General features: G+C 42.4%; 1 protein-coding gene across 5 annotated transcripts in view; it reads left to right on the top strand.

Annotated features, from left to right (window-relative positions):
- The window catches only part of mus201 (rad2 superfamily protein mus201), a 111,605-nt gene that overhangs the window by 43,210 nt on the left and 53,044 nt on the right, over positions 1-15,351 (top strand). For 3 of the 5 annotated variants that reach the window (XM_067151280.2, XM_068228615.1, XM_067151281.2), the window contains one exon: positions 14,170-14,383. In XM_067151280.2, coding sequence (XP_067007381.2) covers positions 14,170-14,383 — 214 coding nt within the window. Of the gene's footprint in view, positions 1-4,227; positions 4,346-12,572; positions 13,986-14,169; positions 14,384-15,351 lie in introns of those variants that run through there. The other 2 variants (XM_068228616.1, XM_067151282.2) reach the window with 2 other exon arrangements.

Genomic DNA, 15,351 nt, shown 5'->3' with positions numbered 1-15,351 from the left:
CCTTATTCTTAAAATTTACAGTTTTAAAAATGTAATTTTCAGTGACATTAGCAAAATAATTTATATGTAATGCAATCTAGTACCTAAATGAAGTCAGATGATGGGTTTTGTGATGATTTTAAATAAAAATAACCGATGGCACACTAGACAGTAAAGAGTAATAAACAAGGTCTCAGTTGACACACTAGTCGGTAAAGGTTTGCTATCCCTGCATTTAATGTACAGGTAATTCATTTTCATTTTTATGTTGTTATTTATTCTTTAAATCTGTTGGCTCTGTGGATATGTCGCTGATGACTGATCAAGCAAATCTTTGCGTGAAACATGTGGCCACACAGGCCACATCTTAAGGTGAGGAGCGGACGCGGTTGGATCTAACGTTCTGCTTTTCATGGGTTTCAATTTCTTGTTTGCAGCTTGCCTGCTCAAGCAGTGAGACACATCCTGCAGTAGCATTGCGCCAAAGAACATGGTTTTGTGCTGTTGTTGTCCAGGTGTTAGCATTTATGTTGGTGCTATACATAGTCTTCTTCTTCTAATTCTTTTTTTTTTTTTTTTGCTGTTTGTTTAACGTCGCACTAACACATCAAAGGTTTTTGATGACGGAAGGGTGGGAGATTGGGAAGGTAGCGGCCGTGGCCTTCATTAAGATACAGCCCCAGTATTTGCCTGGTGTGAAAATGGGAAACCATAGAAAACCATCTTCAGGGCTGCCGACAGTGGGGTTCGAACCCACTATCTCCCGAATGCAAGCTCACAGCTGCGCGACCCTAACCGCATGGCCACTTGCTCGGTCATAGTCTTCTTAAGCTGGTCTTTATAACGTTTCAAAGGAGCACCTTGAGGCCTTTTGCCGTGACCAATCTAACCGTAGAGAAGTTGTTTGGGCAGTCTGCTATCGTTCATACGCATCTAAGCCGGTGAAGTGATGACGAAGGCTACTTGTGCTATTCATATTAGCCTTGTCAAGAACTGCCACATTGCTTATGTAGTCATCCCATTTGGTGTTCATGATGGATCTAAGTTTCTGCTGATGGAAGAGTTCCAGTATCTTTATGTCACGACAATAAAGTGTCCAGGTTTCACATCCATATAGTAATGTTATGGCTACAGCTCAGTACACCATTAGTTTGGTATATATTTTGAGATCCTTATTCAAGAAAACTCTGTTGGAGAGGCGGCCATAAGCTGCATGGGCAGAGCGTATTCTATTTTCCACATCCTTTTCTGAGTTGCAGCATGTAGTTAGAATACTAACAATGTAGGTAAATTGGTTTACCTGTTCAAGAGGTCTTCCTGCTATGGTGACATGTAATTCAGGAGCAGTACCTCCTGGTGCTGGCTGTGCAAGTGGAAACATGCTTTCTTCACCACAGAAGATGGGTCTTGTGTAATGGATAAGTAGGCTTCCCTTTCTTTACTAATTATGTAGTTTCAGAATGTTTTCATTATTATCATCAAACCAGTCATTTCTCTTCTATTTCTCTTAGCCGGTTGTTTTTCCTGCCAAATCCTTTATGATAGTTTGAAGTGTGGCTCATTCCAGCTCTACATCCAACCATAGTTACACTACATTATACAAAGATCTGAAAATTCTGCATCGTGAACAAAACAGCCCATTGCTTAATATTCTGCAAAATGTCTATATCAATATTCATCAATATAAGAACTCCTCTTGCAACCTCAACAAAATTAATGAAAATAGAAACACATTATTGGAGACCTTCATTCCTGATACATTCGAACCTCGATATCTCGAACCTCCATTACTCAAATTTTCAGCATCTCGAAGTAACTTCAATATCCCGGCCATTTGTTCTTTTCTTCATGTGTATTTATCTCTCTTAGTCGAGTCCGGCTCCATGGCTAAATGGTTAGCGTGCTGGCCTTTGGTACCAGGGGTCCTGTGTTTGATTCCAGCAGGGTCGGGAATTTTAACCATAATTGGTTAATTCCGCTGACACTGGGGCTGGGTGTATGTGTCGTCTTCATCATCATTTCATCCTCATCACGACGCGCAGGTCGCCTACGGGAGTCAAATCAAAAGACCTGCATCTGGTGAGCCGAACTGTCCTCGGACACTCCCGGCACTAAAAGCCATACACCATTTCATTTCTCGTAGTCGAAATTTGGTTACACAAATTTCTCGAAGCAAACATTTCTTCCCTTGAAGCAAAAAATACTCTGTAACTCGAATTTTGTACAGCATTTGTGCTTTGTGAGGAAGAGTTATCAAGTAAAGGAAGGGTTACAGTGATGCTGGGAGCTAATATGACTGGAACCGATAAACCTAAAACTTCTAGTGATCGGAAAATCAGTGAAGCACTGCCGGTGGCTCCAAGTAGCCTATGCAGATTGGATGGAGTGATTGTGAATGGGTCAAGAATGCCTTTACGATGACTAAGAGGGCAGTATCAACAGTTCACCGCGGTAAAATGAGGTCTTATAATAGGGCTACATGAAGGTGGATTTTCCTTCCGCGCTATTGCAGAACGACTTGGCAGGAATGTCTCCACTGTGCATATGTGCTGGCAGCAGTGGTCATGAGAAGGTATGCTGGCAAGAAGACTGGGCTCCAGACGTCCCCTTGGCACCATTGGGAGGGGGGACTGCTGTATTTGGCGTATGGCTGTGGCGCAGCAGACTGCGTCTGCAGCAGCAATTCTAGCGGCAGTAAGCACCACAATGATGCAACAAACTGTTCAAAATCTGCTACTTGAAGGACAGCTCCAAGCCAGACGCCTGGCAGCATGCATTCCACTTACCCCAAACGACCGCCGTCTGCGTCGTCAGTGGTATTAAGCAAGAGCTCATTGGAGGATGGAGTGGAGGTCCGTTGTGTTTTCCAATAAAAGCCGGTTCTGCCTTGGTGAAAGTAATGGATGTGTGTTGGTCAAGAGGAGGACAGGTGAGTGCCTGCATTCCACTTGTCTGCGGCGTCGACACACTGGACCTACACCGGGACTTCTGATCTGGGGAGCGATTTCCTATGACAGCAGGAGCACTCTTGTGGTTATATCACGCACCCTGACTGCACAAGTGTACGACCATCTGGTGATTCGACCTGTTGGGCTGCCATTCATGAACAACGTTCCTGGGGTTGTTTTTCAATGGGATAATGCATGCCCTTGTTGTAACCCAACGTGCTCTACAGAGTGTCGACATGTTGCCTTGGCCTGCTTGATCCCCCAATCTGTCCCCAATGGATGACAACTCCAGCATCATCCACAACCGGCATGAACTATCCCTGTGTTGATTGACCCAGTGCAACAGGCATGGAACTCCATCCCGCAAGCTGACATCTGGTACCTGTACGGCACAATGCATGCACATTTGCATGCCTACATTAAACAGTCAGGTCATTACACAGGTTATTAATGGACCAGTATGGCACATTTGCAATGGCTTTTCTTACGCAGGTATCGACTGTAGTCTTGTACCTTTAATCAATTAAATATATTGCCAAAATTTCTGTACTCTACATTCGCTATTTCATGGTGTTTGGATATTTTTTTCCGCCAGTGTAATTAGAACCCACGTTTGTATCAAATCAACCATAACCAAAGGACCAACATGTTTAACAGGTCATAAGTCCTAACATTGACCCCAGAATAAACTTGAAGACAGACACTACAACATCATTAAGATGTCATTTTACATATAGAGGCGATAACTCACAATATTGTTTTATTCTCACACTTTTACTAGCTGACACATAGATAGATTTTAAGAACTATTTTTAACGATATACTCTATGAACACAGTAATATTTTATGTTTTAATTCGTGAATAAATCCACCGAGGATGATTCGAATAGAGTCAAAACATATTTGGATAAAATAAAACTTCATCTTAGCAGATGTAAATGTATTGAATTGGAGGATATAATACTTACTTACTTACTTACTTACTTACTTACTTGTTCCTCTTGTACCTTGCATTGTCGAGGTTTGGCAGAAAGACCGCCAGACTTTCCTATCTTGTGTCATCTGTTGAGCTTCCCTACACAGGATACCTCTGGTTTTTAGGCTGTACTCAATATTATCTTTCCACTTAATGCGGGGTTGTCCTCTCCCTCTAGGTCCTTCACTCCGAGCTTTCCAGACTCTGCGTGGCAGTCGTGTTTCCAACATCATCATCACGTGTCCAAACCAACGTAATTGTGCTCCTTCTGTGGTGTCGTTCAGTGGTGTTACTCCGAATGTCTTCCTAATAGTGCTGTTCCTAATATGTTCTCTCCTTGTCTTGTAATCTATTCTCCTCAGATATCTCATTCCAACTGCCTGCAGCCTGCTTAGGTGTTTTGTGCCAAGTGCCCATGATTCACAGCTGTATGTGAGTAGTGGTAAGTATACTGATTTGTAAACTCTAAGTTTGGTCCTCTTATTCACTTCTTTCTTATTGACAAAGCTGCAAGAGAGAGAGAGAGAGAGAGAGAGGGGGAGAAATATAGGCGTCCAGGCAGAGGCAATTTGATTGTTAAGTTCATCATCAATCCTCCCATCTTCACTCACGATGGCACCCAGGTACTTGAACATTCTTACCTGTTCCAATTCTGTCATCGACCTTGATTTTTATCTTTCTTTTTTGTGACAGCAGTCACTTTTGTCTTGCCTGGGTTTATATCCATGTCCCTCTATTTCATTTCTCGATTCCAAATATCTACATTGCATTGAAGATCCCTGAGGGATTTTGCTAAAATCACAATATCATCTGTGAATGCCAGCTGTGTTATGTATACAGGTTTCAGTTTGTAGTTTTCCACTTTAAATTTCTTAACCTGTTCTTTACAGCTTTTCACGATATCATCTAGGAGGATTATGAACAAGTAAGGTGACAGTACGTTTTCCTGTCACACTTTAGCTGTTGTAATGAACTCTTAAGATGTACAGTTGGATGTCCGTATCTGGTTTCTGCATTTTCGGTAGAAACTTTTAATTGCTTGCAGCAGGGAAGGATCCACTTTTTGTTTCCTCAAAATTTCCCACAATACATTCCATGGTACCTTATCGAATACTTTGACCAGATCTAGGAAGCAGGCATAAGTGTCACGATTGTGCTCCAAGTTCTTTTCACATATTTGTCGGATAGTGAAGATCAAATCCTAGGTGCTTCTTCCTCCTCTGAATCCACATTGCTCTTCCTCCAAGTGTTCCTCCACTTGACTTCTCAGTCTGGTTTCCAGGATTCTCAAATAGATTTTTCCTGGGATACTAAGCAGTGATATGCCCCGATGATTTTCACACAGCCTATTGTCTCCCTTTTCGAATATTGGAATGATTGTATCACTTTAAGTAGTAACTGCTCTCCTTCATTACCCATAAATTTGATCATTTCAGGTGTTATCTGATTGTGTCCTACAGCTTTCCAGAGTTAGATGTTTTTTATTGCTGCTCTCAATTCTTCCACTGAGATCTCAGTTCCCTCACATTGTACTTCTTCAGCATGTTCTAGCAGATCTAATTTTTCTTCTGTTCCTTCTAGATGGTTTCCTGTATGTTCAAGAAGTTCTTCCAAATATTTTTTCCATCTTTTCATAATACTTTCTTCAGTTGTCAAGAGTTTAGGGGACATTCCTTCTCTGTCTTTAAACTCTTCAGATAGGGGAGTTTTTGATTCTCTGTAGAGGCTTTTTCGATCAATTCTCCAAACTCTTCCCAGCTCTGGGTCTTTGAAACTCTTACAACCTCTTTCACTATAACCCTTTGGTTCGTATTCTTTCGATAATCCTCAAGTATTTTTGTGGCAGGGTATTTTTTCCATAATATTTTCTTCTCTTTTACTGCCTCTTTTATTTGCTGATTCCACCATGATGTTTTCCTTCTGTTTGTGGTATGCCCTTGTGTAACTCCACTTTCTAGGTATAACTGTCTGGAATGCTACCCAAGTTGTTTCAAGATTAGATTCATCTTCTATTTCCAGTTCTTGTATTTTTGCATTGACAGTCATTTTATATTGTTCCTATATAGCTGTTTCCCTTAATTTATATGACTTTCTCCTGGGATTATCTTTCTTTGGGGCCTTTCTTATTGTTCTCTGCCTTTGTATCCTCTCTCTTACATATTTTGCAACAAGTAGCCTGTGATCACTTCCTATCTCTGGACCTCTTTTCACTCTGGTGACCCTAATGAATCTCATGAGGTGTTCTTTCACAATTAAATAGTCAATAATTGATTTTTCACCTCTTGCAGGTTTTCCCCTTGTATACTTAGGTATATATGTCTGAATTTGGTTTTTGCTATGGTTAATTCGTTATCCATAGAGAACTGCAAGAACCTGTGACCATTGCTATTGATATTATCTTCTCCTTCTCTACCTGTTATACCTGGTCACCTGCTTGGATTGTTGCCTTCTCCCATTCAGATCTCCAAGGATAATATATCCCCATGCATAGCTTGATGTAAAGTTCTTTGGAGCAGTTCCCAATATTCATCTTTCTTTTCATTCCTTACGTCGTCATTTGGTGCATATGTGATTACCAGAGTGATGGTTCTCTCCTCATCCTCTGTATCCACAGTCATGATTCTCTCATTGGCAAATTTCCATTCCTTAACATTTTGAGTTTTATTCTTGTCAGTCAGCAAGCTCTGGCTCGTTGTTGTCTAGGTACACCACTATAGAAGAAAAGAAATCCGTTGTAGTTCAGTTACTTCCTGAGATAGTACATCATTCTATGGGATCCTCAGGTGCATCCAGAACCCTCCTCTCTCACACAGGCTTGGGACCGGCTATGGCCGAGTGGAGGATATAATAAATGGTTATATTATTGTCAAAGAAATTTAACCTAACGTGAGAAAATATGAACTAAACTCTGAATTCAGTGATGCAACTCTGCCATATCTTCAGGTGTATCACATTCTTACTTAATTTCAGTATGTAGCATTACAAGTAAGCAATCGTTTACTTCAGCCTTTATTTCTAACAAGTTAACAACTGCTATCGGTCATGTTATTTATGCATTTATTATGAAAACATATTCTCCTGTTTCATTTTGAATTTTCTGTACAAAACAATAGTTGATGGATATTACTAATCAACTCCAACATTGCCTCAGAATGTTAACAAGAGAGCTCGCTAGTACATATAGCGAGAAAACAATACTAAAGATGATTGATCACAATCAGTATAATTGCTGGAGGGTATAAATATTGATGATTGATCACAGTCAGTGTTGGGGATATCACTAATAAATAAAACACTGAATCACTTTACTTCGTCATGGTTGCCATCTTTATTCTTACTTACTGCTACCAAATACAAAACAAAAGCATAAATACAAGCGATATGGCAGTTCCCAGTAGCTCCGCTAGATAGCAGGAGCTCATACTTGAAATACTAAACTATGTACAGGGAGATTGCATATCCAAATCACATAATGCCGTTAGAGTGTGTACGAGTCCTTTTCTATGAATCTCCAACATCCTCCCCACCCTGGTCTATCTCGAGTGGGATGACCGGCTGGACAGGTCATGTCACATTGTTTCCGTCCGAGGTGCGAAGAATAACCGTTCTAGTCCTCCCGTCACGTCCTTCGCGTAATTCTTCGACCCGTGCTTTATTCCACATGTGTCTTGGGCGTGTATCCTCTTGTAGTAAAACTACGTCACCGACCCTGATTCTTGACCCATGGTCTCTGGGCTGGCGAACTTCGTGAAAATTCCGTAATAGTAGCAAATACTCTTTACTCCAACGCTTCCAGAAGTCGTCAGTCATTCGCTGGAGTAGTCTGAAGGTTCTAACAAGGTCTCGCCTAGGTGGTTCTGGTCCTGTAGGTTTCGTGGTGAGTTGATCGCCAACAATACACCACCATTGTCATCATGTTGCGTCAAGGGTCTTGTGTTTAATACGGCTTCTATGCTAGTCAAAACAGTCCGTAGCCCTTCATCATCTATAGTGGAACGTCCAAGTATTTTCCATAGACATCGCTTGGTGAGGCCAATTAGTCTTTCCCACCATCCTCCCCACCAAGCGGCACGTGGGGCAATGAACTTCCATGTGATACCCTGCTGGGCCATATAGTGGTGTGTCCGTGCCGCTGTCAGTTCTCTCCACAAGTCTGTTAACTCTACGTTCGCTGAATGGAATGTCTGAGCATTGTCGCTGTAGATCGTGTGTGGTATACCACGTCGGCCTATAAACCTCTGCAAGGCCTGTAGGAATTTGTCTGTCGACATGTCACCGCACAGTTCCAAGTGTAAGGCACGCGTTGTTGCACAGGTGAATAATGCAATGTAGGCTTTCTTCGTGAGGTTGCCAGAAGTAACGTACAGTGGTCCTGCGAAGTCTAGTCCCGTTACTTCGAATGGTCTGGAAGGACGTAGACGATCCAGAGGAAGTGGTGCTTCTAATTCCGTCGGTCTCCTCCGGTGAACAACTTTACACGGAAGGCAAGTGTGTAAGACCTTCTTGATTGTTTGGCGTGTTCGCAAGATCCAGAATTCTGTGCGTAGCTCAGTTAGGATAGCGGGAACGCCTAGATGGTGAAGTCTTATGTGAGTTTGTTTTATCAGACGTTTACAGAAAGCGTGTGAGCCATCCAGAAGTATTGGGTGCTTTTCGTTGCTCGAGATGTCTGCGTGTTGTAGCCGTCCGCCTAGTCGGAGGATACCATGTTGTAGAAATGGATTGTAGCGAAAGATCTTCGAAGCTCGTGCTAGTGGAAGATTATTCTTCAGGGCTTGCAGTTCAGAAGCAAAGCATTGCTGTTGAACTTGCTTTATCCAGTACGTTCTTGCTTCTTCCATTTCTGAGGCTGTGAAGTTGTGACAAACTTGGTTTTCTCCTTCAAACATTTCACGAATCGTAGAATCCACGCAGTAACTCATAAAAGTTTCCAGTATGTACTAAATCGTGAGGCAGCAAACAATGGTGCTGGGGTGGTGGTTGCAAGAACTTGAGTGGTCTTCCTTTCTTCAGGTAGAGTCATATTAGTGTGGGTGACATCTGTGGGCCATGAGTAGGAAGGTCCATTCAACAACGAAGGTCCGTGCCACCATGAGTCCAAGGACTCCAATTGGTGTGCTTGAAGTCCTCTAGAAAGGTGGTCAGCTGGGTTGTTGATTCCGGGACAGTGTCTCCACTGACTGGACGTGGTATGAGTCAAAATATCAGTCACCCGGTTACAGACAAATGTCTTCCAACGGTTGGGATTACTTCTTATCCACCCCAGTGTGACTGTAGAATCGCTCCATAACGTGGCAGGGATGGATGTTACTCCAGTGGCTTCGTAAAAATAATGTAGAAGTCGGGATCCGACCAAGGCTGCTAACAATTCGAGCCTAGGAAGGGTCACTTTCTTCACAGGGGATAGTCTGGCCTTGCTGCAGACTAAACGAACAGTGTAAGCGTCGTCGACAAGTGACTGGACGTACAATGCGGCGCCGTATGCTCTTTCGGAGGCGTCGCAAAACACGTGCAGTGATATGTCTGTACCGGAATTTGAAATGGCAATCCATCGTGGTATCCGGATTGGAGAGAGGTACTGTAAGTGTGATAGCCAATCATTCCATCGATGGGCGAGATGAGGTGGTAAAATTTCTTCCCATGTCAGTCCTTGGCACCAAGTGTCTTGGAAAAGGATTTTGGCAGTGATTGACACGGGTGAAAATAATCCAAGTGGGTCGTAGAAGCGTGCGGTGGCTTTCAGTAACTGTCGTTTAGTTGCTGGCTGTGTGGATAGTTTTGCAGTGACGTCACCTGGGGTTGTAAAGAGTTGGTCTGATTCCGCATTCCAGTCGATACCTAATACTCGTGTCTGCAGTACGACTTCTCGAGTTTCTGCTTTCCAAATGTTCATTAATGGCAAGGAATTCGTGACCCATTTGGAGAGTGGGAGTCGAATGTGGCGCAGGAGGGCTGTCAGTTCATAATAAAGAGTAATGGCCGTATTGTCGTCTTCTACGCTGGTAGTGAAGTCATCCATAAATGTGCAAGCATCTAGGAGAGGCGCTGCCGTGGGATAAGTGTTGTAGTGTAAGGTAGCTAGTTCACGGAGAGTGGCTGAGAGGAGGAACGGGCTACAGGTGAGGCCAAAGGGTAGGCGGGTGAATCGGTACGTTACGACGTCCTCTGTTGTCGTGTAGGTTCCGTCTGTAGTAGTTTCGATGCGGTACCAAAGAAATCTGGTGAGATCTCTATCTTTTTCGTCGAGGGCTAGCTGGAGGAACGCCTAGGTACCGTCACATGCGATGGCCTTTCGATGCAATCGAAACCTTAAGAGGGTGGCAAAAATTTCGGGTAGGAGATTTGGACCCATGTGGAGGGTATCGTTGAGGGATAGGAATCCTGGTTCGTGAGAGGAAGCGTCGTACACTATTCTCCATTTAGTGGCATCTCGTTTCTCCTTCTTGACGGCATGGTGTGGCAGATAAAACATATTTCCAGGGATTGCGGTATCGGGGGCTAGTTCCACTTGCTCTCGAAGCATGTAGTCCAACATTAGCGTCTGATACATGTTCTTGAAAGTTGCATCTTGATGTAGCCGTCTCTGTAGTGTTCGGAACCTTGTCTCGGTTGTTGCCAAATTATCGGATAAGACTTTATCACGTTTGCGAGGAAGGGACACGACTCTTCGTCCGTCGTGGATGCGGTAATTGTCGTGGAACTCTTGAAGAATAGCAGCATCCGTGTCGTCTAGTTGTCTGTGTTTCGTCTCGAGGTCCCAAAAACGTCGCATGGAGTCGTCAGATATCTCGTCATTGTTGACTGAGACGTGGTTCGTCATGACATGATTGACAGTGGTACCAGAACGGTTGCCTGTGAGGACCCAACCGAAGATTGTTGGAAGTAGGACTAAAGAGGGTGTGATGGGCTGTGGTGGATATCGTTTCACGACTTTCCAATAATTGCCTGCACCAATAAGGATTTCAATCGGCAAGTCATCCGCGTCATTGGTTTTTGGATCAGCGAGTGGCAGATTGCTGTGGTTAAGAGTGACTGCTGGGTGAGATGAATAAGTGTTGGCACTTTCGAAAGCTGTGATAGTGACGGCGGTTTTTGTCGAAAATCCTGTAATTTCAAATTGGGTGAGTCGACGTGGCTGAAAGCTATTGCTAGTTGTTTCGAAGGCTGTGACGGCTAGGTCTCGAGTACAGATTACTGGTAGCTGTAGAGTGACCAATAATGACGTGGCAATAAAACTTGATTGACTTCCAGCGTCTAGGAGGCATCGTGTGATTTTGTGTGTCCCTGATGGTCCTTGTATCTGAACACGGGCTGTCTGCAGAAATGAAAAACTGGGTGGCCCTGTTTCAATCTTTCCGACAGAAGTTGACTGGGATTGGCTCTGGTTGCAGATGGATACGTGGTGAAGTTGTTTGTATTTAGAGCATGACACTCTGCCCTCCTTGTTGCAGTTCTGGACGTTGTGACCTCGATTGAGGCACAGAAAGCATCTTTTGGAGAGTTTCAGCTTCTCCACCCTAGCTTGGGGTAGGACTACTTGTGTGCATCCCTGTGCCCAGTGACCTCTGCTTTCGCAGAAGGCACAGAATGGTGTTATTGCGGGCTTGTTCTGCTCCTTTCTTAACTTTTGTGGCCTAGTACTGATTTGGAGAGCAGGTGCTGTAGGTTGGTAAAGTGATGGAAGTGCGATGCTGGTCTCTCCCCTGAGTTTCTGAGTGCTAAGGGCCGCTTCTACCTCCTCACGAAGAAATTCTATCAGAGACATCATATGAGCTTCGGAGATTTTGTTGCGCTTTGCGTGAATTAGCCAACGTGTGCAGATTCCCGCTGGAAAAGCTCGTAAAATCTTCGGGGCAATCACGCGTCCGTAAACATTAATGTCTTCGCCATGCGCCTTGAGGGCTTGAACTCTACGGTGGCACTCCAGGTATGTCACGTTGAGATCATCAGGATTCTCTGATAATGTGGGTGGTAAATTCTCCAGGTAGTTCAGATGAGCCTGAATTATTTTATCCTTGTCACCATAACGTTCAGTAAGTAAAGTCTTGACCTGGGCGTACGTTTCTGAACTAAGTGCTATACCATCGACGAGTTGCTTGGGTTCCCCTCGTAGATATCCTCGTAATAACACGTGCTTGCTAATGTCTGGAATCGTGGTGTTGTTGTCAACTGCTGTCTCGAACTGTTCCCAGAAACGAGACCAGGACTCTATGTCACCTGAGAATGGCTCAATGTGTATTGGCGGGAGTTTAAATTCTGGAACAACTGGGGGTGGAACATAATAGCTAGAAGTGGGAATGGATGCTGACGCATTTGTCTCTGCTGGTTTCCGTGTAAGAATTTTGTTGGCATGCTGTATAGCTCTTGTTGCACTGTCGACATAGTTTTCACATGCCTGTACATCTGTTTCATAATCTGTGTCGGGTAACTGGTCGTGTATAACATCGTCTGAGGAAACTAATAATTGCAAAGTGTTCTGAAGTCTATCACGAAGATATTCTATTTCGTCATAGTCTGGTGTATTTGTTTTGTCTTTTAAAAGATTGACAAAGCGCGTTAAATTTGCTCGCAGAGTAGTTCGCTTTCTTTTCAGAAGGGACAGGTCTTGTATAGACATTGCTGACGGTGTGACAAACGGGCGATTTATGACAGCTGAGGAGGGGGTGCAGATGAACGTGCTGCAGGCAGGGCTTTGTTCCCGTGACAGTAGGTAGTTGGTCGGTAATAGTCCGCCTTGTTTCCAGTAGGTGGCAGCACTAGTCACACAGACCGGCGTGGATTTGTTTTAGAAATAACGATATTCTTGAAGCATGCAGAAATAATATCTACACCAATGCAATAATGCCGTATAATCCCCATATAGCATGCTACGTTAGTGATTCAGTACATTGTATCTCAGAAGAAAGAACTGTTCTACTCATCGTGATCCTGGGTCGAGTGGCGTGATGAAACATTCCCTTTACAGGAGATCCGTGGTTACTTGGCGTGAAAGTTCTCCAAATCTTGAAAGTTTGTGATGAAACGTATCGTAACTTGAACAGATGGGTTATTTCGGCACCATAAATGTTGGGGATATCACTAATAAATAAAACACTGAATCACTTTACTTCGTCATGGTTGCCATCTTTATTCTTACTTACTGCTACCAAATACAAAACAAAAGCATAAATACAAGCGATATGGCAGTTCCCAGTAGCTCCGCTAGATAGCAGGAGCTCATACTTGAAATACTAAACTATGTACAGGGAGATTGCATATCCAAATCACATAACGCCGTTAGAGTGTGTACGAGTCCTTTTCTATGAATCTCCAACAGTCAATATAATCGCTAGAGTGTATAAATATTGATAACTGAAAGAAAAGTGTGCACTCAATCGCTCGTAATAACGGATGCATCAGTGATTCATTCCTCGCTGTAACCGACTGATAATACACAGTTTAATATAGGAAATTTCACGGGACAGGAAAAAAACTGTCATTACAACAGGGTTCTTGCTATAGCAGACTACTTCTATATGTCAAACAGTTTCAGAGAAATTAATTTTTTCAGGTATTAACCCCCATTTAACCCCTGGAGAGGTGAAGGTTATTTCTAAACTTGTCTTATTTAACATCTGGTACATAAAGGAGTAACCATAGTGTAAAATGTCAACCTTATCGAGTGAATAGTTTCAGAGGAATGAGTAATATTTTGGTTTTCAGGGTTTTTCCCCCGTCTCATCTCCTTAAGGGTTGAATTTTTTGAAACCCATTCTAATTGAGCACCTAACATATAGGGGCAACTGCCATGCAAAATTTGAGCTTCTACATTTTGGGGTTTTAGAGATACAGTGATCAGTAGTTGGTGGTATTTGGCTTTTATATATATAGGTTTGATATTCTAATGAAATGCTTGTGTATGATGTATTTCCATATAATCAAGAAATTGTATCTTTTATGTGTTACTTCGTTATTTTTAAAAAGTTATTTTCCTATGTTCAGTCCTCAGTCCAAAGGTTGGTTGTATCGTCAACAACTCCGCCATCAGCTATCACAGATGGCCTATTTTACTGAAGAGGCGCACTAGGGAAATGAGGAGCAAGGTAGTTTCCCGTTGCCTCCAGTTCTTGCATTTATGAGATTCTCTGCTATATTCTCTCTGTCCATGGGCACTTTGTTGGTTGCTTGCTAGGTGGCTGTAATGATTTTTGATTTAGATTTCTGTAGCTTCTAACACCATGCCATTTTTATAAACTTTAAATTCTTCAGTTTTGTTATATGTTTTAGGAATCCAATGATTTCTCCAGCTATCAGATGAAGCGACTATTGAAACGGCGTTCCGTTCAGGTCTCGTTGGAAGAAGCAGAGAAAGAAATGGGAGGGAAGACCCTTAATCTTGGAGAATTGGAAGAACTGATGGCTGATCATGGGATCATTACTGATTCTGAAATTGGAAAACGTATTGCATCTGATAGCACTACAAGATTCATATTTATAAATGGTGAGTTGAAGGAAATGTGTAACTACTTTTCTGCAGTAGGTATATGATAATTTCTTTTGACGTTTCAGTCAGATGATTGTAGTGATGATGGTTATTTTTTAATGAGGAAATGCAATGAAATTATAATCCCTTACACACCAGTCAAATTAATGTGTATTGATATTGTTGTCAATCAAGTTATTAAAAGCATGGTCAATAATTTTTAAAAATAAACCTTCATTCTTAAGTTAAAACATTGCTGCTACCATTCTTGTATGGTTCTGCAAGAACTAAGTAGAATATAAATAAAATAAAATTTAATTCATCTGCATTCTTTGAATCAGAATTTGATTAATATGTTCAGGCATTTAAGAAAAGAACAAAACAATACTAATGCAAATCAATGGTATGATCTCATATGGAACTTATTTGTGAGCTTAGTAACTGCACAGAAAAGTGAATTGAAGAAAATATCCAAAATATTAAACTAAACTAAATCTGTTAGATGTTACATCCTCTTTATCTTAGCATTATATTTTCTTTTTATATATCGTATTTATGCAAATAATCATCACTAATTCTTACACTTCCTATGAAACTAGAGGGCAGAAATTAGGCACAGGTGCTCCATGTAAGGTAAATAAGAAAAGTAAAGATATTTTATTCCGTGCGTAATGTGGGTAACTGTAGTCGCATCCTAGTTCGTGAACCATGGGCAACGGCTAAGTGGCCTAGTACGTGGTCGTGAGAGTCGAGATAACAGTTGTTATGGAATAGGAATGGGCATATTGGGCATATTCTGAGTCATGGCCCTCCTAGTGCTCAGCCGGCTAGGACTATACAATCCACTGGTGGTCACTCACCCATTAGACTAGAGATTCTCACTGGGACTATGTGTAATTAGGGTAGTGTCCTACTTCACAGAATTTTTACTGAGGACGCTCAGAACGTTTTAAGCAAGTCGCGGACCTATGGGAGTGATTGGAGTC

This window comes from Anabrus simplex, chromosome 7, assembly GCF_040414725.1.
Source record: "Anabrus simplex isolate iqAnaSimp1 chromosome 7, ASM4041472v1, whole genome shotgun sequence".
NCBI classification, from domain to species: Eukaryota; Metazoa; Arthropoda; class Insecta; order Orthoptera; family Tettigoniidae; genus Anabrus; species Anabrus simplex.
Note: the sequence above shows the minus strand (reverse complement) of the source record. Positions and strands in the feature narration are given on the sequence as shown.